General features: G+C 40.0%; 1 protein-coding gene across 3 annotated transcripts in view; it reads left to right on the plus strand.

Moving 5' to 3' along the window:
* Window positions 1–25,826, plus strand: part of snx17 (sorting nexin 17) — a 186,716-nt gene that overhangs the window by 89,181 nt on the left and 71,709 nt on the right. For all 3 annotated transcript variants that reach the window (XM_028796362.2, XM_028796364.2, XM_028796363.2), the window contains exons 2-4: window positions 1,164–1,238; window positions 20,408–20,525; window positions 21,354–21,418. In XM_028796362.2, the coding sequence (XP_028652195.2) occupies window positions 1,164–1,238; window positions 20,408–20,525; window positions 21,354–21,418 (258 nt within the window). The remainder of the gene's footprint in view (window positions 1–1,163; window positions 1,239–20,407; window positions 20,526–21,353; window positions 21,419–25,826) is intronic.

Raw genomic sequence — 25,826 nt, forward strand, 5'->3', positions numbered from 1 at the left:
AACATTCGAAAAAGTCGGGTAATTTATTAGACATAAAGAAACTAAATTCACTCACGGGCAGTTATACATTGTGTTGTCATGATGTAAGTCCAAACACAGAATCAAAATTCAATGCGATCTTGAAGAAAAGTTAATTCCAAATATTGTTTTTAGTGAAGTTTAAAAGTAAAAGTGAAAATAATGCATATGTAACAATTCCCATGAATATTAAAAATCTCTTTAAATTTATATATCCGGGAAACCAAACCCGGGGGTGGACGAGCGAAGCAGGCAGGGGTCAGAGCCCCCTAGTATATAAATGTAATATTCTTCATCTGGCATGGGAAAGGATTGTGAAAGGGTCAATGAGTTTTTATTAAGTTTTTATTTAATTTATACACTTTTAGGCATTATGGAACACAACAGGACCACATTTAGAATGGTGTTTATGCTTTGATGTATGTGTGTGTGATTTCAAGGATACAGTAAGTCGAAAATAAATCTCTCCATCCGATTTTAAACTTGACATTAACATTTTTTTTTGTTCTTTATTTTGTCTTATACAATTTCTTGTATTAGGAATTTGGTAGTTTTCGCATACCCCTTGGGGTCAGAGCACAGGGTCGGCCATTGTACAGCGCCCCTGGAGCAATTACAGGTTAAGGGTCTTGCTCAAGGGCCCAGCAGAGTAGGATCTCTTTTTGGCAGTGACGGGGATTCGAACCGGCAACCTTCTGGATACCTGCACAGATCCTTAGCCTCAGAGCCACCATGATGACAGTCTGCTAATTTTAGGCAAAGTTTCTTTTTAGTGAATATTACTCTACAGAGTTATTGACTGTATGTTTTGTGTGCGTTTACTCCATCCCAGTTTCTTGAGGAACAATGTACATTTTGTGTTTCAAAGAGATATGATTTTGCTGTTTCATTCCATATACACAAATCCTGCCTGGAAATATTTTAATGTTAAAATCACAGTTTTATACAGGGGAACACATGTATATCCTTTCCGTGAGTCATCCTGTCCTTTTATGAACCTCTGCTCATGCTAGCTTATACCCCTTGTCCGCACCTGGAAATACTGACTTCAGTTTTGACTAAGCTTTACGCTGTCTGCCTTTTCTGGCTCACTCAGCCTGCTAGAGAACTAATGGTGATTCTTTTTTGTTTTTCTCTCCCCTCAGGCCTACAACATTCATGTGAATGGTGTGCTGCACTGTCAAGTCCGATACAGCCAGCTCCTGGGACTACACGAGCAGGTAAGAGTCGCTCTTAACGCACTGCAACTTCACAGTCTTAATTGTCTATGCTAACTTAAATGTGCTGTAATTTATTTACTTTGTTTTTGTATTTATTGCTTTTCTTTGTACATGGCTTTCTACAGATATCAGCAAGCACATTTTTTTTTTCTGGTCTTTGGCCTCTTGGTTCTTCATAAAACCACATTCATGTCAATGTTTGTCCTACAGTGAGAATTACAGCTTTCTGCCCTGTCTATTCAGACATGGTGATAATCAAGGACAGCTTGGGCCTTTTTCCACAGCTGAAACTAATTGGAGTCACTTATCCCCCAGTGCATTATTAAGTGGCACAGCAGCAGGGTGCACAGTACAAGGCCTGTACTCAATTAGTAGAATGGAGATTACCAAGAAAACACGGACCGAATGGTCCTCCCAGGAATTTCAGTGTTTCCTTAAAAAGCATACGTAACACCAGAGTGGCATAGTTGTCTCTAATACTTCCTGTCCTGTTGTGTTAGATCTTCCCTTGCATTTTTGTAGGTTATTCATTTTTCAAACTACTGCTTCTCCTTTGAGTTCCTGAAGGCCTAAGCTCACCCCAGCATCTGCACCAACCTGCAGTTTGGTTGTCTGCAGTCTGTTATTCGTTTGCTTCTTTTGTTAATTTTACTAATTTCCACAGTTAAGTTATTTTCACAGATAAACTTGAGGCCAACAGCTTCCATCCACCTTGTCTTAAAGACTTTGAAACTCAATGTTTCCCAGTACCATACATGTTGTCATGTTGCCATACATTCCCTGTGTTAAGTCAATTAGGGTATCTACTTTATTTCAGTCGGAGGTAATGATAAAATATTATCCATGGATATCATGAATTTGAGTTTCTTTTTTTTTTTATTCATTTTTATTGTAATCATTCCATACAAATAGATCAATTTATAACCAAACAAAATTGAAGACAAATCAAACCCCACCCCTGAGAAGGAGAGCTTAGCCAAAGGAGAATTGCTTAGGGCTTTTTAATAAGACAACAATAAACAAAAGAAAGGGAGAAATTAAATATATATGTAAATAAGAGATGGAGAAGGGAATTAAATGCGGTAATAGTTATTCCTTTTATTCTAAAATAATATTGATCAGATCCTGCCAGGTTTTGAAAAAAATTTTGTACAGATCCTCTAACTGAGAATTTGATTTTTTCCAGTTTCAAATAATATAAAACATTGGTTTCCCACTGACTTATCAGAGGAGAATTAGGATTCTTCCAATTTAACAGAATAAGTCTGCGTGCCAAAAGTGTAGCGAATGCAATCACCGTTTGCTTGTCCTTTTCCACTTCAAGTCCATCTGGAAGAACACCAAACACAGCTGTTAATGGGTTAGGAGGGATTATGATACCAAGGCTGTCTGAAAGGCACATAGAAATTTTGGTCCAAAATGACGTTAGTTTGGTGCAGGCCCAGAACATGTGACCCAGTGAGGCAGGAGCTTGGTTGCAGCGTTCGCAGGTTGGATCTTGCCATGGAAACATTTTGGACAGTTTTAAGCGAGACAGATGAGCTCAATAGATAATTTTTAGTTGAATAATTCTATGCTTTGCGCATATGGAGCTAGAGTGAATTTGAGTTTCTAGTCAGAATTTTCAACTGGAACGTCACCACGAGTTAGATTACCTACTTAGAAACTCTGGTCTGGTCTGTCAGGTCAGAGTTTGTCTGACATTGCAAATTTTAGTGTAAGCTGTTGTATTGTACTGTTTATTGACACTTCTGTCTATTTGTGTCTCATTAAGTCAGTCGTATAGCCAGTAACATCCAACCTTTGTCTGTGGACATGTTGCTACAGTGTTTGGATGTACAAAATACCGCATAATGTGTTGTTATCAATTGGTATTTATTCTGAAAATTCATGAGCTACAAATATTTTCCTGGAGGCATCCATGTTGATTTTACTGGAACACGTTCAACTTGCGTGTGATGTCATTCCCAGTTCTGACATCCAACTTATTTCAGCCTTTACTTACTATGTCAGATTTTCAGTGATTAGGGGGTTGAATGCTGTTTAAACAGCCTAGAAGATTACAGGAAATTGATGTAATGACTTTTAGAACCCTGTGATTGGCCAAATGCCTTAATTGAGTTAATTGTGAGTGCACTTGTTGCTGTTTTTAAGAGCCTACCTTTAGTATATTGGGAATTCGTTAGAACATTAGAACACTAGACGAGAACAGGCCATTCAGCCCAACAAAACTCGCCAGTAGGGAATCCATTACCGGACATTTTTCATTCCTGCATTCCCAGGAATGAAACTGCTGTAATTCCTGGGAAAACGGGAACGGCCAAGTTCGCATATATAGCGTGTAAAAGTGTAAAAATCGATCAAGAAATAACAGAGTTATAGTTGAAAATAATTAAGGAGGCACCATTGCTGCAGCTTGCACTTCATCAGACAACAGCTTTGAACAGCAATTTGAAATTGCAATGCGTCAGTCTGTTGCATCCGCATTATCTGTGCCAAGAAACTTGCCATCACAGAATGATGACAAGAAACTGGATGCATCAGTAAAAGCTGAAATGGCGGTGTTTCAGCGCAACGGCAAGTGCGGGCGTTGTTTAGAACAAGTGTATCAGTATCTGATGATTGTGCCGCCTACTTCAGTGGAGGCAGAGCGTGCTTTCTCAGCGGCTGGCATACTTCTGCACGAAGTTGCACTCTCGCACAGACGACCGCACGCTGGACATGTTAATAATAAAAATAATTCATTACATTTCTATAGCGCTTTTCTCAGTACTCAAAGCGCTATCCACACAGGGAGAATCCGGGAAGCGAACCCACAATCTTTCACAGTCTCCTTACTGAAATGCAGCAGCTCAATCACTGTGCCACCTGTGAGGACGTTGTGCTCTCTATGCTCTTATTACCACAACTAAAGATACATGTACTTATATGACAGCATGAACTGCTTGTAGATAAGGTTAGTCTTTTATTTGTGTCAACATATTGCAGTAGTTTTATTAAAAATAAGTGTCAGTCGTTCTAAAACCGTTCACATGTGAGATTCCCGGGAATTATATGTGGGATTCCCGAATTCCCAGGAATGGATAAACCCGTCCGGGAATGGATTACCTACTCACCAGTCCTATCCACTTATTTCCTCCAAAAAAACATCAAGTCGAGTTTTGAAAGTCCCTAATATCTTGCTGCCTACCACACTACTTGGTAGCTTATTCCAAGTGTCTATCGTTCTTTATGTAAAGAAAAACTTCTTCTTAATGTCTGTGCAAAATTTACCCTTAACAGTTTTCCAACTGTGTCCCCGTTTTCTTGATGAAATCATTTTAAAGTCACCGTCTTGATCCACTGCGCTATTTCCCTTCATAATTTGAAACTCTTTAATCATGTCACCTCTTAATCTTCTTTTGCTTAAACTGTAAAGGCTCCGCTCTTTTATTCTTTCCTCATAACTCAACCCCTGTAGCCCTGGAATCAGACTAGTCGCTCTTCTCTGGACCTTTTCTAGTGCTGCTATGTCCTTTTTGTAGCCTGGAGACCAAAACTGCACCCAGTACTCCAGATGAGGCCTCACCGGTGTGTTATAAAGACTGAGCAGAACCTCCTGTGACTTGTACTCCATGCATCAAGGCGCTATATAACCTGACATTCTGTTAGCCTTCTTAATGGTTTCTGAACACAGTCTGGAAGTCGATAGCTTAGAGTCCATGATTCATTGGCTGAAAGTTGTCAGTGTTGGCATGTCAGAGAAAGGATGTGCAGCTTTGTTTATAAAGACACTCAGTTTCAATTCTCTCCTCCTCTACTACCTCCAGGGGATCAAGAGGGTGTCCCTTTAAAGTTAGCGTATTAAGTCCACTATGACTCCTAAATCCTTCTCATAAGGTGGACTCTTGATTTTCCGACTTCCTATGTGTAATTCTTTACATTTACTGACATTAAATTTCATCAGCCACAAATCTGCCCAAGCCTGTATGCTATCCAAGTACTTCTGTAATGATATAACCGACGGATTTCAGATTATCTGCTAATCCACCTAGCGGCCCCTGCACTGCACCCTGCTGGTCCCCACTCTTAACATCGGCCAATGAGGTTCCTCACACCATCACCCTCTACTTCTTGTGTCTGATCCAATTCTGCACCCATCTAAAAACATCACCCTGAACTCCCCCTTCTTTTAGTTTGATGCCCAACCTCTCATGTGGCACCTTATCAAATGCTTTCTGAAAGTCAAGATAAATAATATCTGCTCCACTTTGATCGTATCGTTTTGTTGCCTCCTCATAGAATTCCAGCATGTTAGTAAAACACGACCTCCCTCTTCTGACCCCACGCTGACTGTTCCAAATAACTTCTGTCCTTGCCAGGTGTTGCTCAATCTTATCTTTAATAATTCATCCATTAATTTTCCTGTGAATCATGTTAAGCTTACTGGCCTATAGTTGCTTGGATCTGCCCTGTGACCCTTTCTATATAATGGGATATTTGCCATTTTCCAGTTCTTTGGAATCTATCCAGTGTGCAGTGACTTCCTAAAAGGAGAAGAATTCAAATAATTCAGTCATGGTCTCATGGAAAAGAAAAAAAAAACAAAAAACTGAGGACCTCCATATGTCTGTGTCCTGCTTAGGAGCAATTTTCAAACAACTAAAGGTACCATGAGCGTCCATAACAAACAGCTGTATGCAAGTAGAAATATCTACAGACCACTCAGCCACAAAATGATTCAGGTAAAGGAGGCACAAATGAACTCTCAGTAACGAATGCTTCAAACGAACTCCATCACAACCTTAAACTGAAAAAGGAGTTGGAGGCATCCGGTACCAAAGTATTTACATCCAGCATTAAGAGAGCCCTTCATCGCCACAGACTGAACAGCTGTCATGCATGGATGAAGCCACGATTGTAAGACTGACATAAAAAACAGCCAGGGTGAAGTTTGCAGGTGATCACCAGGACAAAGATCTAGCCTTTTGAAGGAATGTTCTGGAATCAGGTGAAACCAAAATTTGACTATTTGTCCAAAATGATCACCACTGTGTATTGAGGAAGAAAGGTGAGGCTTTCATTACATTGATTGATTAAAGTCCAGATTTCCACATGACCGTCATCATCAAGTTCTTCCATGAGAACCCTGAATACCATGAGGACTGATTGAGGTCATTTATGTTAGGTAGAATGCCTAGAGGGGGCCGGGTGGTCTCATGGCCTTGGAATCCTTGCAGATTTTATTTTATTCTCCAGCCGTCTGGAGTTTTTTTTTTTTGTTTGTTTTTTTTGTTTTTTTCTGTCCTCCCAGGCCATCAGACCTTACTTTTATTCTATGCTAATTAGTGTTCCCTAATTTTTAATTCTTATTTATTTTGTCTTTTTTCTCTTTCTTCATCATGTAATGCACTTTGAGCTACATTGTTTTTATAAAAATGTGCTATTGAAATAAATGTTGTTGTTGTTTCAGTCATTGAACACTGTGAAGCATAGGGGTGGCAGCACCATATTGTGGCGGTGTTTTGCACTTACAGGGACTGGAGCACTTGAGAAAATTTAAATGGCATCATGAGGAATGAAAATTACCTAGAAATAATGAAACAAGAAGTCATTAGCAGGAAAATTAAAACATGGTTGCAAATTTTGTCTTCCATCCGGACAGTAATGATATATGGTACCTCCAATGCTGTAACAAAATGTATTACAGACAACAATGTATTAGCCTACAATGGCCAACTGTTTTATTGTAGAAGAGTTTTTGGATGGCCCTATCCTAACTTAATTTAGACCCACAAGTATGTTGCACACCCCAACTTTATTCTCTTATCCTGGCCTATAAGGAAGCACAGCTTGCACTTGCACCTGAGACTAATGGATCCGTTCTACAACTAGAATTGGATGCTACATTACTTCACTTTCTCTATTACAGGATGTCTTCCCTTTATGCATTTATACCCTATACAGAAGTATAGAGAAAATGCTAAATGGAAGTAAGAGGAGCCGGTAATAAGATTTTATTCAGCCATTATAATCCTTCTTCTTTTTTGTCTTTTGGCTTAGGGATCACCACAGCTGATCATCTTCTTGTATATCTTTCTGTCTTCGTCATCTTGCTCTGTGACATCCATCACCAGCATGTCCTCTCTCACCACATCCATAAACCTTCTCTTAGGCCTTCCTCTTCTCCTTTTGCCTGGCAGCTCTATCCTTAGCACCCTTCTCCCAATATACCCAGCATCTCTCCTCTGCTCATGTCCAAACCAATGCAATATCACCTCTCTGACTTTGTCTCCCACCCGTCCCACCTGAGCTGATCCTCTAATGTCCTCATTTCTAATCCTGCCCATCCTCATCACACCCAATGCAAATCTTAACATCTTTAACTCTGCTACCTCCAGCTCTGTCTCCTGTTTTCTGGTGAGTACCACCGTCTCCAACCCATATAACATAGCTGGTCTCACTACTGTCCTGTAGACCTTCCCTTTCACTCTTGCTGATACCCGCCTGTCAATCATTAATGGGCCCAAAAGGAAATAAAAGTAAATTGTTTTGGCGAATCAGTGATTACAACCTGGTTATTTTAGATGCTGTCATTGACAATACTTAAGGTCACGTTTCTACACCTTCTTGGTTTTCCCTTCTCGTGTTTTTACTTCTCTTTCTTATATTTTCACTTTAAGCTGAGGAACTTTCAAAGCTTGTCAGGCCCAAGGTAAACATCCTTAGCTGCTCTCTGTCCAGCGCTATTTTGTCAGACCATAGCAGTACATGTTCATGAGGTATGTATGCACAAAGACAAGCAATGGTTTGAGAGGTTTATGTATGTGGAAAGTCCAGAAAATTACCAGTTCACCACTTAAAATTCTGACCTCCTCTTCTTCTTGTTGGACTGCCCTTTTGCTGAGGCAAAATTTAATTTTTACCAGTTTAGCCTTCCGTCTAGAATCTCCCCTAACACTTCCTCTTTTATGTGGATAGCTAAGCTACTTTTACAGAAATAAAAAATTCAAATAAAAGAACATGCAGTGCCTAGCACCATCACAAAGGCCTGACTAAAATTTGTGGACTGAACTGAAAATGTATGGCCCACAAACCGGACTGACTTACACCAGTTCTGTCAGGTGGAATGGGGAAAAAAACTACCTTCCATGTATTGTGAGAAGCTTCTGGAAGGTAACCCCTAAGTGTTTAGTTTGAGTTAAGCAAGTAAAAGGAAATGCCTGACAACTTTTATCTGATACATCTGATATAATAAATATCGGTTGAAATAATTCTACCTGATAGCTATTGGATGTAGAAGGTGGTGAATTCATACAAGTGCTAGGGGGTCCACATCAATGGCAGGTTGGACTGGTCCAGTAACCAAGACAAACTAGAGAAGTGCAGAGCAGGCTCTTCTTCCTTAGGATACTGTGTTCATTTAATGAGGGAAGTGACATCCTTCACATCTTCTATAACTCTGTGATGGTCAATGCGAATTTCTACTGCATTGTGTTGGGATGGTAACATCACTTCAAGACATGCCCGTAGAATCAATATGCAAATTTTTAGGGACACCCTCTTGATCCCCTGGAGGTAGTAGAGGAGGAGAGAATTGCAACTGAGTGTCCTTATAAACAAAGCTGCACATCCTTTCTCTGACATGCCAACACTGAGAACTTTCAGCCAATGAATCATGGACTCTTAAGCTATTGACTTCCTGACAGTGTTCAGAAGTCATTAAGAAGGCTAACAGAATGTCAGGTTATATAGCGCCTTGATGTGTGGAGTACAAGTCACAGGAGGTTCTGCTCAACCTTTATAATGCATCTGGAGTCCTGTGTGCAGTTTTGGTCTCCAGACTACAAAAAGGACGTAGCAGCGCTAGAGAAGGTCCAGAGAAGAGCGACTAGGCTGATTCCAGGGCTACAGGGGTTGAATTATGAGGAAAGATTAAAAGAGCTGAGCCTTTACAGTTTAAGCAAAAGAAGATTAAGAGGAGACCTGAGTGAAGGATTTAAAATTATGAAGGGAATTAGTCCAGTGGATCGAGACTGTAATTTTAAAATGAGTTCATCAAGAACACAGGGACACAGTTGGAAACTTGTGAAGGGGAAATTTCACACAAACATTAGGAAGTTTTTCTTTACCCACACTACTTGGTCGCTTATTCCAAGTGTCTGTCATTCTTTGTGTAGACAGTAAGACTTCAGGGACTTTCAAAACTCGACTTGATGTTTTTTTGGAAGAAATAAGTGGATAGGACTGGTGAGTTTTGTTGGGCTGAATGGCCTGTTCTCGTCCAGAATGTTCTAATGTTCTAATTCATGAGCAGGAGTGTGTGAAGAAACATGTCTGGGGCTCCTTTATACCAACAGCAATACGCCTACATAATGCCGCACTGGAACTGCCAAGTCAGAAGTTTTCTTTCCTTTCAATTTCCTTCTTTTTTTAGTCTTTCTGGTGTGTGTTCAGACTGTAGTATCTATCCATCCATCCATCCATCCATCCATCCATCCATCCATCCATCCATCCATCCAATGAAGTTGGGACGTTGTGTAAAACATAAATAAAAACAGAATACAATGATTTGCAAATCCTTTTCAACCTATATTCAATTCAACACACTACAAAGACCAGATATCGAAAGTTCAAACTGATAAACTTTATTGTTGTTTTGCAAATCTTCACTCATTTTGAATTTGATGCCTGCAACACGTTCCAAAAAAGCTGGGACAGGGCCATGTTTACCACTGTGTTATATCACCTTTCCTTTTAACAACACTCAATAAGCGTTTGGGAACTGAGGACACTAACGGTTGAAGCTGTGTAGGTGGAATTCTTTCCCATTCTTGCTTGATGTACAACTTCAGTTGCTCAACTGTCCGGGGTTTCCGTTGTCGTATTTTGCGCTTCATAATGCGCCACACATTTTCAGTGGGAGACAGGTGTGGACTTCAGGCAGGCCAGTCTAGTACCCGCACTCTTTTACTACGAAGCCACGCTGTTGTAACACATGCAGAATGTGGCTTCGCATTGTCCTGCTGAAATAAGCAGGGACATCCCTGAAAAAGACGTTGCTTGGATGGCAGCATATGTTGCTCCAAAACCTGTATGTACCTTTCAGCATTAATGGTGCCTTCACAGATGTGCAAGTTACCCATGCCATGGGCACTAACACACCCCCATACCATCACAGATGCTGGCTTTTGAACTTTGCACTGATAACAATCTGGATGGTCCTTTCCTTCTTTGGTCCGGAGGACACAATGTCCATGATTTCCAAAAACATTTTGAAATGTGGACTCGTCAGACCACAGCACACTTTTCCAGGTTGCATCAGTCCATCTCAGATGAGCTCGTGCCCAGAGAAGCCGGCGGCGTTTCTGGGTGTTGTTGATATATGGCTTTCGCTTTGCATGGTAGAGTTTTAACTTACACTTGTAGATGTAGCGACAATCTGTGTTAACTGACAATGGTTTTCTGAAGTATTCCTGAGCCCACGTGGTAATATCCTTTACAGAATGATGTCGGTTTTTAATGCAGTGCCGCATGAGGGATCGAAGGTCACGGGCATCCAGTGTTGGTATTCAGCCTTGCCACTTACGTGCAGAGATTTCTCCAGATTCTCTGAATCTTTTGATGATATTATGGACAGTAGATGATGAAATCTCTAGATTCCTTTCAATTGTACGTTGAGAAATGTTCTTCTTAAACTGCTGGACTATTTGCCAACGCAGTTGTTCACAAAGTGGTGAACCTCGCCCCATCCTTGCTTGTGAACGACTGAGCCTTTTGGGGATGCTCCTTTTATACCCAATCATGACAAACACCTGTGGAATGTTCAAAACAGGTGATTTTTGAACATTCCTCAACTTTCCCAGCCTTTTGCTGCCCCTGTCCCAGCGTTTTTGGAAAATGTTGCAGGCATCAAATTCAAAATGAGTGAAGATTTGCAAAACAACAATAAAGTTTATCAGTTTGAACAATCGATATTTTGTCTTCGTAGTGTATTCAATTGCATATAGGTTGAAAAGGATTTGCAAATCATTGTATTCTGTTTTTATTTACGTTTTACACAACGTCCCAACTTCATTGAAATTGGGGTTCTATCTATCTATCTATCTATCTATCTATCTATCTATCTATCTATCTATCTATCTATCTATCTATCTATCTATCTATCTATCTATCTATCTATCTATCTATCTATCTATCTATCTATTATATACTGCCTTTCACATATCTATATCTATCTATCTATCTATCTATCTATCTATCTATCTATCTATCTATCTATCTATCTATCTATCTTATATAGTGCCTTTCTATCTATCTATCTATCTATCTATCTATCTATCTATCTATCTATCTATCTATCTATCTATCTATCTATCTATCTATCTATCTATCTATCTATCTATCTATCTATCTATCTATCTATCTATGAAATAAAGTCGATACCCAAATTGACTTAACACAGGAATGCATGCTAACATGACATGTATGGATTTGGGAAACATCAACTGTATACTATTTAGTAGTGTGTGGGAAGAATTTTGGGAAGCATAAAGGGTAAGGAACTTGCAGAAGAGGAAGATTTTTGAAATTTGCTTTTGTGATGTTTAAACAATTTAGGCAGACCCGTCTGCAGGATGAAATGTGAAGTTCCCCACAATGCATCATCAGTTTAGTACCTACTCTGCATTAACAAACATCTGGACTTGTTAGTTTCGATGTTTTTAGATAATCTATTTTGTCTTGTGATTTAATTGTAGGTAGTACTGAGGATTAATTTTAATTAAGAAGGAATTAGGAATTTATTTCATTGATTTTTTTTTTCCCCCCCCTCCCCAATCCCTGCGGTATTTCTTGATAAAAAACTTTTTGCCTTTAAAGTTTATTATGGCAGCTAGGATAACTCGACAGTTCTTATTTCTCAGGACATTGGTATGTGTATATACAGGAAAAGCATTGTGACAGGGTCAAAATTCAGAATAAACTTTCAACAGATTTACTCATTTTAATCATCCCTGAATATGATTTGAGCACTTTCACTGTGACGTTTGTGTGACTTTGGATGCAATAACAAATTTCTCAATCCGAATGAAACTTGGCACAGTTATTAGCATTGTGAAATGCTTGAAGCCTGTTGATTTCTGAGGAGAAGCACTCCCAAAAGATTTTGCTTCACCGAAAAATTGGTCATTGCATTTTTTTTTGTCAACATTGGCCTGCAATATTTTATTAATAAATCGCAGCTTTATATTGGTAAAGTCATGATGAATACCTCATATATTTTCTTGTTGTCACTGTTATTTTGATGTACAAAACACACTGTCTGTAGTGCAGCAATAGATCAGCCTATATCAGTGGCTTAAAAACTGGCTGCTACAGTCCTGACAAGCTTAATTTTTTGAAAAATCCATTCCACTTTTGAAGATGGTTTTTAAATTGCCTCACGTAATTTTTAAATAAACCTAGCTAGTCGTGCAGTCATTGGATGAAAGCAAGTCCTGTAGTTGTGCAGTTATAGTCGAATGCTGCAGTTCTCAGCCAGACCCAGCCTGCAAAGCGTCTGTCTCTCTCCATCCACCCCCACCATCAACCCGCCATGTCTCTGGTCTGGTGTGCCAATGTTAACATAGTTTTGGTAAACTTGTTTGCAGGTAAAGCTGTTTGCTGCAGTTCTCAGCCAGAGGGTGATGGAGTTGGATTTAAAAAATTATATTTGGGCAGAGGCCAGAACACAATCTCCATGCCTGGCTGCTTTACAGTTCCCTTCTCAGAGCGCTGCTGTCTTGCTCAACTGACTTAGTTCTTCTATTCCATGTCCACCACCTGTGCCCATTTGTGATCATACGCTCCAATTTCACAACTACGTCTCACTCCCTATCTCTTTGAGTTGAACCAAGCCAGGATGAATTGGATTACCCAGGAACAATGTGCCAATACCGATGAATTTTTCCGAAATAGGGTGTCGTTACTTCTGAGTTCTCTTTCTCATCCTGATGTTAGCAGCCTGCGAAGTCTCTGTCTCTGTCTCTGTCTCTCTCTCTCTCTCTCTCTCTCTCTCTCTCTCTCTCTCTCTCTCTCTCTGCCCCCCCCCCCCCCCCCAATCTCTGGTTCCATTGTGCCAATGTTAATATATAGTTTTGCTAAACTTGTTTAGCAGCCAGATCATAATTTTCAGAATAATTTTTGAATTTGTCAGGCTAGTGCAGAAGAACATACAATTAGGAAAAAAGACCTATTTGAACAATGTACACAATTTAAATTGGTAGACCACCTCAGACAAAGACTGAGGTGGAGGATGCAATTGTCTGTCTACTCCACAAGGTTTATTCTCACCTGGATAAAGCTGGAAGAACTGTGAGAATTCCATCTTTTGATTTCTCCAGCGCCTTCAATACCATCTGGCCATCTCTCTTAAAGGGTAAACTCAAACATAAGCAGGTGGATGAGCCTGTGGTGTCGTGGATAATGGACTACCTGTCAGGCAGACCACAGTTTGTGATACTTAAGGACAGTAGCCAGGTTTCCATCCAAGGAGTTTTTGCGAAAAAATATTTAGCGCTTCAAATTTTTTTACCGATATAGCTGATGGAAATGCTAATTATCGATAAAATGTTGTACATGTCGACATATTATTTTTCCGTTTAACTTTATCGCATAAATTCCATATCGATACTTCAGATGTCGCAAAAACTACATTGGAAACACTTTTTGTCGGGAAAAAATGGCTTTAGCGCAAATAAATGTCACATTTTCATCACGTGCAATCAAAACGAGAATGGCGGAGCGGTTCGCATGGTCTGATGAAGAGTTTTTTTTTTGATTAAATGTCGTTATTTTGTATTAATTCAAATTTCAGTTTTAATTAAAAACCTTAAGGGAAGCAGGTTACAGTACTAATTCAGTTGTTATCGCACTGAGAAGGGATGTTGAAAGGTAGGCTCACCTGTACAGATGCGATGCTGCAAACACAGCTGCATCATGGGCACTTCCAGGAGTGCCAACGCAAATGTCTCGTATCATGCACCTGTCATCAACAAGGGCCTGGAGGACAATAGATGGCCACCCTTTGCGATTAATGTAATCGCGGTAGCCTTCTGTTGGGGGAAGAATAGGCACATGTGTGCCATCCAGCGCACCGTAAAATCTGTGGCACAAGATGCACCAAGGAATTGCGGTATGCAATTTCATTGGCCTCCGCTACAGTCGGAAGTCTGATATAACGCCGCGTTAATTTTTCTTTAATAGCGGTGCACACAGCATATACACATCGATGTACGGTAGTTTTACTAACCCCGAAAGTTTCTCCAACTACTCTATACAGTACTCGGCGCAGGTTGCCAGCTTGTAAAGGGCGATGGCAATCCGCTTTTGGGTTGGAACTGGTGGTCGGTGGCAACCTGTGATGGGCGCAACATCAGGATTGATGAATCCACACAACATCTCAAACGTCGGCCGTGTCATTATAAAATGTTGCAGCCAGAGATTTTCTGTGAAGTGTCTCTCCACCACCTCCTCCCAGAAGATCTTATTCCGTCGTCTCTCCCATACCCGTGGGTTTTGTCGCACTGGGGTACTTTCTTCGAGCTCTAGGGCTATCAGACAAGCAACTGCTTCATTCTGCTGTCGTCTTCGGATATTATGTACAATTCCAATTATTTGTGAAACTGAAATAACAGTAAGCTGGCAAATTTCAAAAAACTGTCTGAATAATCTCTCCATTTCTTTGTTTAGTGGAGGGGGTGTAACGTGGAAAACAAAAGGTAGATAATTTGCGACATACACAAAATTATGTATGGAAACGGCTCAAGGGCAGATTTTTTTCGCGATACAACAAAACTTATGCGACAGTTCGTTTTGGGGGGAATGACGTCATCACGCACACCATTTTTTTGATAAAAAGCCAGTTTGATGGAAACAGACTGGAGACAGCAAATTTCGCACATTTTTTTTTACGGATATTCTGTTTGTCGATAACAAAACGTCGCAAAAAACTGGATGGAAACTTCGCTATTGTGACGAACACTGGAGAACCACAAGGAATGGGCACTATGTGGCAGCCATTTCACGTCTCTGCCTCTCGCGTTGTGAAGAGGGGGGCTGAACGCACGCTAAGGAGATGTCGTCGCTCCTCTGAAACTCCCTCTTAAATGGTGATATAATGGGGAAAAAATACATTTTTTAACCTCCTGTATTCTCGATCAGCTGGCTTGCTGCTGCTTCTGCTTGTGCCATTCTGCGTGATCTGCATGTCGCACAGCGCTTCAAACATTTAAAAGTCTGTACAGCAGCTGTCCTCCTTGTCTCGCGGGATGTTAAAGTGTCTCCAAGAAAATCATGTCTCGACCCAAGATTTTTTTATATAATAGTCCATGTTTGTGTTGCAGCTACTTAGTACGTTTTCTTTAATTTTTCACTTAAGCTGGCACTTAAGTGTTCAATCTGCCTCAAGAATGATTTAAGATATGAAGAGGTAGGGGAAGTAATGGCGAAGGTGGTAGGGATGAGAATGGTGCCTGTACGCATGCGCCGCATGGCCGCCCTACCGGCCTTTACCGACAATAAAAGAAGAATAACCTTGAAAGGTCAATCACCACCCCGAAAATGAACAGTAGAGGTCATGTAGTATATGTGTATTAAATTTCAGGTCAATAGGTCAAGTGGTTTGCAAGCTACAGGTGATTTAAAATCCTGGACAGACAAACAAACGGCCACGGTAAGCATAGCGTATTTCATATATCCATCCATCCATTATCCAACCCGCTATATCCTAACTACAGGGTCACGGGGTCTGCTGGAGCCAATCCCAGCCAACACAGGGCGCAAGGCAGGAAACAAATCCCAGGCAGGGTGCCAGCCCACCGCAGGGCACACACACCCACCAAGCACACACTAGGGACAATGTAGACTCGCCAATGCACCTAACCTGCATGTCTTTGGACTGTGGGAGGAAAGCAGAGCACCCGAAGGAAACCCACGCAGACACGGGGAGAACATGCAAACTCCATGCAGGGAGGACCTGGGAAGCGAACCCGGGGCTCCTAACTGCGAGGCAGCTGCGCTACCCACTGCACCACCGAGGTCCCTGTCTCCCCAGTCACTGCTGTGCAGGTGTGAATGTGTTACGTCAGATCATTTGTAACTGTGGTTCAAGAAACAGTGGCTGCCCCACTTGTGATTTGGACGAGAGAAGAGCAATGTGCATGGGTAAATTTTGCTTGAGTCACTTTCCAGAAAGGTAGCTCTAGTTGTACTCAAGTATGGTGGCTGGACACTTGATACAACACCGATTACCACATTGGCAGTATCTGCAAGAGAGCTAATGACTTACAGTCAGTGGAAATCCAAATAGAGCAGGTGTATTGAATGTTCGAACAAAACTTGTTATCCACGAGTGTGGTTGACAGCAGAATTTTCAACAGCTGCCAGGTTTTCTTACGCTAGGTTGTCACATTTCATTTGGAGACACATTCATTCACATTCAGCCCGTCTAACCATAGCTAAGAATTGTGCACTTGCAGGTTACTTGAACTGCACAAACAGCCAAGAATTATTGCACAATAGCGTGCCACTGCAGAGCTGAGCACTGACAAATGAAATAGCGGTTCTACAAACAAAAATTTTTTCCAGACATGAAGCTAACGACCTTGCCAAAAAGCTAACTGCTGCTGTTTAGAGATGAGGACCTGCAGGCAAAATGGTTACACATGTTCAAGATAATGCACAAAACATTGTGGCTGCTAATTCACTTAACATGTTCAAATCAGGCCTCAGCTGGCAAGCAATGTGGTGTAGTGGTTCAAACCTTAAGCTTGCGGGTTCAAATCCTACTACTGACACTGTGTGGCCATGAGCGAGACACTTAACTTGCCAGTGCTCCAGTTAGAAGAACAACCAAGAAATGTTACCAAATGTATCTACTAAATGTTATAAAATGTCATCATGGATAAAGGTGTCAGCCAAATGATAGTAAGTAGCATGTTTTGATCATTCGCGGCAGGCAGTGACAGATTTAATATATTTCTTAATTGTGGCAAGAAGCTACCTGTGCATACAGTGGGTACAGAAAAGAACCCCCCCCCCCCCCCTTCGAAATATTACCATTTTTTTGCTTTACAGCCTTAAGTGAAAACACACAAACTAATATTTTTTCCAGCTTTACTTACTCAATGCAATCTATAACATCCAAGTGAAAGATATCACAGCTACAGTTCAGAAGAATTTAAAATTAAAAAAAAAACCAAGAAATACTGAGATGAATAAAGGATCTCCCCTTCCTAAACTCCATCAGGTGTCAATGCCCACCATTTCCATTACGGTTACTGGCTTCCTTCCACCTGTGATCAGTTGTAATCCGTGTGATTAGTGAAACTGTTCATGGGGCATTCATTCCCTTGCTTGGTAGTGCAACTGACAGCAAACAACTGACTATGGGTGGCAAGCCACTTTCAAAAGGTCTCGGGGATAGAGTGGTGGATGGACATAAGGCAGGAGATGGAGACAAAAAATCTCAAATGCTTTATTAATCTCAAGGAGCTCAGTAAAGTCCATAATAAAGAAGTGGCAAGTGTTTGGTACTACTAGGACCCTCTCTGGATCCTCCAAACTGGATGGAAGAGCAAGGAGGAAACTGGTAAGAGAGGCTACCAAGAGGCCAATGGACAAGGAATTACAGGATTTGATGGCAAAGAGTGGTCATTGTGTGCATGTTGCAACAATGTCACAAGCGCTCCACAAGTGTGGCTTGTTCGGGAGGGTCGCACTTCTCAAGAAAGGCCACATTAAGGCTCGTTTGAGCTTTGCCAGAATGCACCTTAAAGATTCTGATGACAAGTGGAAAACGGTCTTCTGGTCAGATGAGACCAAAATCAAACTATTTGGCCTCAATACCAAGTGGTACACCAATGCAGCTCACCATCCACAACACACCATACCTACAGTTATCGATTTCATTGAGTAAGTAAAGCTGGAAAGAAATATTTTTTGTGTGTTTTCATTTAAGGCTGTAAAGCAAAAAAAAATGGGAATATTTCTATACCAACTGTACCTGGAACATTGGTCCTGTGATAGAGGCTGTGCTTTGTCTCCTTCCTGAAAATTAACGGATGACTGTCTTCCAGATATGTTGGAATGCACCTGTTTCTATAGAAAAATGCTTTTCAACAATGTAAAGCTACAGTTTTTAAAATATTTGCTCCTGCGGCCACATCCAGGAAGGTTGGCTTCAGTTGTATGGACCTTTAACTTCTATCTAATATTTGCAGCTGTTGTCTAGGAACATCAAGCTGCTTGCTAGTCTATCATTTTCTTTCTGATGTCCTCAAATAACTCTTTCCTTTGCTTTCTCTGGTCCTTGTTCAGCATGTGACACACAATTACACCAAACAGCAGAGTGACAACTTTTTTTCATTGAAATGGGCTGAAAGACTTATTGTATGATTGGAAGCGTGTGATACAAATTCAAGAAAATAGCGAGTTCGAAAAAAGTTATTTAGGATCTTTTCCAGGGGTCCCATCAAATATGTCCCAGCCATTTTAGAATCTCTTTTCACACTTGCTTTGCTTTACTCACTAACATATCAAAGGCATGCAGGTACACAGAAGACTATTACTTTTCATTTCATCACTTTTCAGGAGCCATACAGCACTTTTTTACTGAGCTGTAAGGGAATCAACACATTTTTCCTTGACTGGTGAGGACTGAAAAGCATAAAACTGAATATATTTAGTCATTTACAATGTTTAAAAGTCTTCGATACAGTCCAACACCAAAGATTTAATTTTGAAACTCGAAGTTGTTGGCATCATGGGTAACCCACGAAATTTAATCTCAAGTTGGTTAACTGGCAGGAGATAAAAGAGGTGAACGAGGTCCCTGATGGGACCACTAACTTCGAATTTATCTTTAATGAGAGATTCCAGTGCAATCATTTAATTCATTTTTCATTAATTTAAGAAATCCATTTTTATTCTACATGTGTATATATACCAGCATTTTCTAACCTGCGGCCCTCTGGTTGACTACATATTCTATGGATGATCACGCTCCATTCACCAAGGGGCGATATCTCTGCCGATTGCACTCCGTTTGCCGGGGGAATGCTCTGATGATTGTGCTCGATTTACTGAGGTGGGAATCCTAGCCGTACCCTCAAAACTAGATGTGTCACAACAACACTGATACAGTACATAAACTGCCTCCAGAAAGTATTAAGAGCCCTTCATGTTTTTTACACATTTTGCTGTGTTGCAGCCTTATGATGAAATCATTTAAGTTCATTTTTTCGTTTGTTAAGCAATACTCAATACCCCAGGATGACCAAACAAAAACAGAATTTTAGAAATTTTTTTTCGGATTTATTAAAAATGCTAAGGAGATGCGGTCGGATTAGCCGCTGGCTTGCTGCTGCTGCTGGCAAGTTGCGTGTTCTGCTTGTTGCGCTGCACGTCGATTATTTAAAAGCCTGTACAGCAGCCGTCCTTTTGTCTCACTGCCTTGTCTCACGGGACGTTAAAGTGTCTTCCGAGAAGATCATGTCTCGTCTCCTTTCAAGATTTTTTTTTTAATAATAGAGAGATAAATATATATATATATATATATATATATATATATATCTATATATATCTATATATATATATCACATTGACACCAGTATTCAGACTCTTTACTCTCTGTCCATTTGCCAGTAATTCTAGTCTGGACTCTACTTGGGTCTGACGTGACAAGTTTCATACATCTGACCTTCTTCTCTTCTGACTGTCTCTCAAGTTCTGTCAGGTTAAATAGAGACCATTACTGGACAGCTATTTTCAGGTCTCTCCAGAAATGTTTGACTGGGTTTAAGTCTGGGCACTGGCTAGACCTTTCAAGGACATTCACACTGCTGTGTTTCCTTTTGTTTGTGTTCAAGGTCATTGACCTTTTGGGTGGTGAAGCTTTGACTCTGAGGTACGTAGCACTCTGCAGTAGGTTTTCATTGAGGATATCTCTATACTTTGTTCTTGTCAGTGTCCCAGACCATGCCATTGAAAAACAACCCAATAGCTGATGTTGCCACCACTATGCTTTACTGTCAGAATGTGCAGCTGATGAGTGATGGCCAGGAAACTGGCATTTTTCTTAGTACAGTTTACTGCTTCTGTAATTAAGTCATAGTAATGTTAATGTGTATTGTTTCATGCTTTTCCCACAGTTAAGAAAAGAGTATGGTAATAATGTAGTGCCTGCATTCCCTCCAAAGAAAATCTTTACTCTTACACCTGCAGAAGTCGAGCAGCGTCGGGAGCAACTGGAAAAGTACATGCAAGCCGGTGAGTCTATTTTAAATGAGGTGAAAAAGAAAATCTCTCCTTTGACTCTATACACTTGATGCTTACGAAAGCTGTCGACGGAGATTTCGAGGGATCATTATAATAGATATATTTTTGACTCTGGACAAAAGCCTCTGACATGACAATTTTCCACTACCTGTGCATACAGAAGTTTGAAGCTGTCATTGTTTTCTTTGCAAATTGCTAGGATTACTTTCCCCAAAGTACATTTTTATAATGCAGATTTTGCACGTACTTTGTTTGCTGTGCTTTTTCTTTCTGTTTCTTTTAAAAATCAACACAAGCAGTAATCTCAGTAATTCTTGCTATACTATGAATAAAACCAATCAAATCAATCTTTTCTACTTTGCTAAACACCAACATCTCATGGGAACCTGACAGCTGAACATGGACATTATCTACTATTCAGGGTCTTTAATCATTGAAGAATTCTTACTGTTATTTAAACACAAAACAAGCATAAATGAAACAAAAAAGAGATTCTTTTTCTCCTCTGATGTGCTGTATAGGATGCAGATTACCACCGACCCCTATTCACATTGTGCATGTGGTGACAGTTCCTTTTTAATGTTAATCAGATTCTCCTCTGACAAACCACAACGTGATTGTTATAACTAAAAGTAACTATTTTACTTAGAAATATGAATACAGAATCAATTTTGTCTTTAATGAATGTTTTTGCTTGATTCTCTTTTGTTGGTACTGAAGTGGATTGTAGAAGTAGTATTGTGTACAGTGAAAAATGTAACTTACTTGAACAAGCAGTACATCACTTACAGTTTTTATTTATTTTTTTGTTTTTTTCAGTACGCCAAGACCCCATAGTTGGAAACAGTGAAGTGTTCAACAGCTTTCTCAGAAAAGCACAACAGGTATGTACATTAGCAAGGACCAACCTCTAAGGAGAAAGAATAGGTTTTTCGTGATTGGGGCCAACCATGAAAGGTGCTAAAATAAGTACACTTATTGATTTTTATAGTATGCTATGCTATATATAATTTGTGTATTGTATTTCTGTCTGTTTTATATTTTAGAAATGTTTAGATAGTATTCTGTAACTGAAGTGGCAGGCAGGTACAAATTACCTCGTTGGGTCATTAATATTCATTCATAAGGTAGTTTTCCAAGAGTGTCAAATTTTGGAAGCTGATAAAATTCTGAGGTGTATGCTAAATTGACATAGGCGAGAACTCGGGGAAAATAAAAATTGCAAGACTGTCATTGTTTGATACACTGTACGTACAGTGCCATGCAAAAGTATTCAATCCCCTTCGTTATTTTCTTCATGACAAAAGACTTGTACACATTTATCCATTCAGTAGTTTTAATGTGAACTCTTATACTGTAACAATAAATTTCCAAAGTCAAAATAAACCTGCTGTGTGAGCACCAAGTTTTATTTTTTATTTTATTTTTCTGAGTGCTAGGCAGCTGCTTAGAGGAGCTTTTTTTAATTCCTTTTGGAGGTGTGCTCCGTAACCCAGATACCAGGGTATAAGACAGGGCACCGTTTGATACGGAACAAAGTTAAAAGTAGAGAACTCCAGTACCTCTGAGATGTATTTGCTTATTATGCTGGTTGGTACAATATTATATGAATTAATTAATTCTGTTAATACTATATTTTCATAATAATAGATTGTTCTCTTTATTATAAAAAAAAAAATCTTGGAAGGTTGGAAGGAGATGAGACATGATTTTAACTCAGAGAGACACCTTCACGTCACGCGAGATGAGTCTTTGCGCCAAGAGATTTAACAACGCCCGGGGCTGGTAATAAAACAAAGAGTAGATGACAAAGTAGAACGTCGTAAAGAATTCAAAAACATTGGCGAGATACACATGCAGAGCAAGTTAGAGATAATGGAAGTACGAAAATTCAAAAGTCTCAAAAAAAATGATAGTAAAGATTGCTTTAGCACAAACAAATGGAAATTATTACTTGGTGAAGTAACGGAACAGCGAAAAGAGATCAAATATATTGTTCGGATTTAAACTTTAAGTCTGAGACTTGTAGATCATAGAATTTGTGTTCTTCAGGGGAAAAAAAATGAGTGTTTCTTCCCAATGAAGAGGTGTATCCACGAGAATTAAAAGATTTGTTGTTTGGTGAAAGTGAAATCCTGCGACAGAAATCATTTCTCATTTTTGTGAATGTTATTGTCAGACACATTTCTTGTAGAGAGAAAGAAACGACATTCACTCACGGGCAGTTATACGTTGCATTGTCATGATGTAATTCCAAACACGGAATCAAGATTCAATGCGATATTGATGAAAAGGTCAAAGCGAAAAGAGATTGAATATATGGACATAGGTGATATGACAGAAGTGTGCTGTTTGAGATGCAGATCACATGGTACAGCAGCTGATCGAGTAAAGAGGAGGTAAAAAAAAAAAAAAAAAAAAACTATTTGTTTCCCATTGTATCACCATTTAAGAGGGGGTTTCGGAGGAGCGATCGCGTCTCCTTGGAGTGCATTCAGTCCCCTTCTTTACAACGTGAGCGACAGAGACATGAAGTGGCTGGTGTGTAGCGCATGCCAGGGGGTGGAAGGGGGGTTGGCAAGCGAAGCAAGTAGGGGGCGAAGTTTTGTAAATAAATACTATTCCACTAATCTAGTCTACCGTATATCATTTTTAAAGTAGCTGTTCTGTTATCCATCAGTCTTTTCCCAGATCAGTAAAGGCCTCAGTCCCGACCCCTGTTGGACAATCGAGGCTTTACTGTACCACAATTTTAAAGCTGCTGTAAATGTTAGTATTTATGTATTTTACAGTATATTCTATTACAGAAAAAGGCAAAATATTCTTCACCTGAATAATGGATGCAGTTTTAATTAAATGGATAGGATTTCTGTTTTTGCTGTGGCTTTAAATAAGTATCAAGTATCACAAAGTTTCACTGATATTGGTATCTCAATACAGAAATTTTTTCATCACGTCTTCTCTATCTTGCTGTATCATTTGAATAACTCTGTGGCAACCATTCATTTTTGTTTGTTGTTCAAATGCAATGTCTTCCTTTTTTCACAGCATGTTTTAAATATGTTAGTCAAATCACTGTCATTCTGGTTGACCCTAAGGAGAGCCTTTTCCTGTCTTGAAGTTTTAAATATTCTTCATAATGACTTAATGATGATGACTAGTCATCATCATTTTTCCTCACTCTTTTCCTGGTGAGAGTCATGGTAGCTGCACTGTTTTCAATTAATAAAAATGACACTCAAGATGTAAACCCCCCAATGTGTGTTGAGACTGGACGTGCCCTTTGTATCTCCCTGCGTGAAGTGCCCAAAGAACATTCTAATTACAATGCTCAAACAATCTCAACTGACCCCTCTCAATCCAAAGAAACAGTGGTTCTATTCCAAGCTGCTCACCTTATCATGTACAGTGAGTCCACTAAACCCTACCTAGGGACATCATTTTTATAACCTTTTTTGTGGATCTCAAGACAAGTATTAGCATAAAGCCCAAAATAAATTAATTTAAATTGAAAAAATAAGATTCGAGGTCGTAGAAAAAACTTTTCCCTATCTTCAAAGAAAGTGGCTATGGAGTCCAGATGAGAATGCTGAACATTTCTTTATTTGCATAAATGTCTCAGTCCATGGAGTCAACAATCCATTAAATGATTCATCTCCTTTTTTTTTTTCTAATTATGTCACCTTATCTAATGCGTCACGTGAGTTTGCAGAACTTTATCACCCCCTCCAGTCAGCTAAAACCACCAGTAATTTCTGACTAGACAGTTGCCATCATTCTGAACGCTGCTTCATTAAGAGGGATGTTTACCAGATTCTCAGTTTCATCTTAGCACCCTTGGAGGTGTAGGGGCTTTTCCATCAATTTATCCCCGCTCTTTCTGGAGGGGGGTGTTCATTACTCATTTACCTCATTCTAACTTTGGAAAATTACTTTGGTAGCTTCTCTTGGATAAGGCATGAGACCTTGGGCGCTTAAACTTTGTTATATTTAGTTAACCTTTGAGTTACATTCAGTCTTTTTTCTTATATTTAACCATTCATTCTGTTATACCTTCATATATATATATATATATAGTTGTAATACATCGTAAAAGATTATTAATTTAAAACATAATACATTTCCCTCCCTTTGGGACTTCTTAAAGTCCCGTTATATTTTAGACCCAGGAAGAGAGAAGCTAATCCATGAAGTCAGTAGACGGATTGGGAGATCATGGTGGGATCTATCTATCTATCTATCTATCTATCTATCTATCTATCTATCTGTCTGTCTGTCTGTCTGTCTGTCTGTCTGTCTGTCTGTCTGTCTGTCTGTCTGTCTGTCTGTCTGTCTGTCTGTCTGTCTGTCTGTCTGTCTGTCTGTCATGAGGTTGCTGGAAAGGGGTGTGTGGTGCTCCCGATATCTATGCAAAAGGACAAAGGTCCAAGTGCTTCCTGTCTTGCTATATTGGTTACAACACATGGATGTTATCCAGTGACCTGAGACGAAGACTTCACTCTTTTGGTACTGTGTCTCTCTGGAAAATCCTTGGGTTACCGTTGGTTTGACTTTGTATGGAATGAGTGGTTGCTCATGTTGTCCCAAATGAGGCACATGACCTGCATTGTGAGGGAATGTCAGTTACAGCACTACGGCCATGTGGCGCGATTCCCCGAGGGTGATCCAGCTCGTAGGATCCTCATTGTTGGGGACCCAAGTGGCTGGATCAGGCCAAGGGGTCACCTACGTAACACCTTGCTGTGGCAGATAGAGGGTCATTTCCGGAGGGTGGGATTGGACTGCGTGTCTGCCTGGGGGGGTTGCCAACCAGGATCCCGAGCTGTTTCGTCGTGTGGTGGGTATGGCAACGCACTGTACCAGTGCATGCTCCCCAACTTGACTTGACTTGAAGAGAGAAGGGATACCAGCTTTTAGCAATCTGTGTGCTCTTGAACTTGCATTCACTCCCATCTTCAAAAACAATCTCGTATCGTTGATTTATCAGTTCTGAGGTCTGCACAAGTCATGTCTGATAAATGGGGAGAAAGACCCCTTTAAACCTGACACGGCTGGAGCAGTTGGCTCAGGACGAGTGGGCCAAACAATCTGTGGACAGGAACAGAAGTCTCATGGAGAGCTCCAAGAATTGCAGGTTGTGCAACAAAATATAAGGCTATGGGTCCCAGCATTTTTGTCCATGCCATTTTCATTTGTGTTGTTTGAAAATTGTTTTAGAATCATTTCTTTACTGGTGTTTTATATAAACACTGGAAACTCCGGTTTCTGTATTATATCCTTGTCTTAAATAAG

This window comes from Erpetoichthys calabaricus, chromosome 3, assembly GCF_900747795.2.
Source record: "Erpetoichthys calabaricus chromosome 3, fErpCal1.3, whole genome shotgun sequence".
Lineage (NCBI taxonomy): Eukaryota > Metazoa > Chordata > Cladistia > Polypteriformes > Polypteridae > Erpetoichthys > Erpetoichthys calabaricus.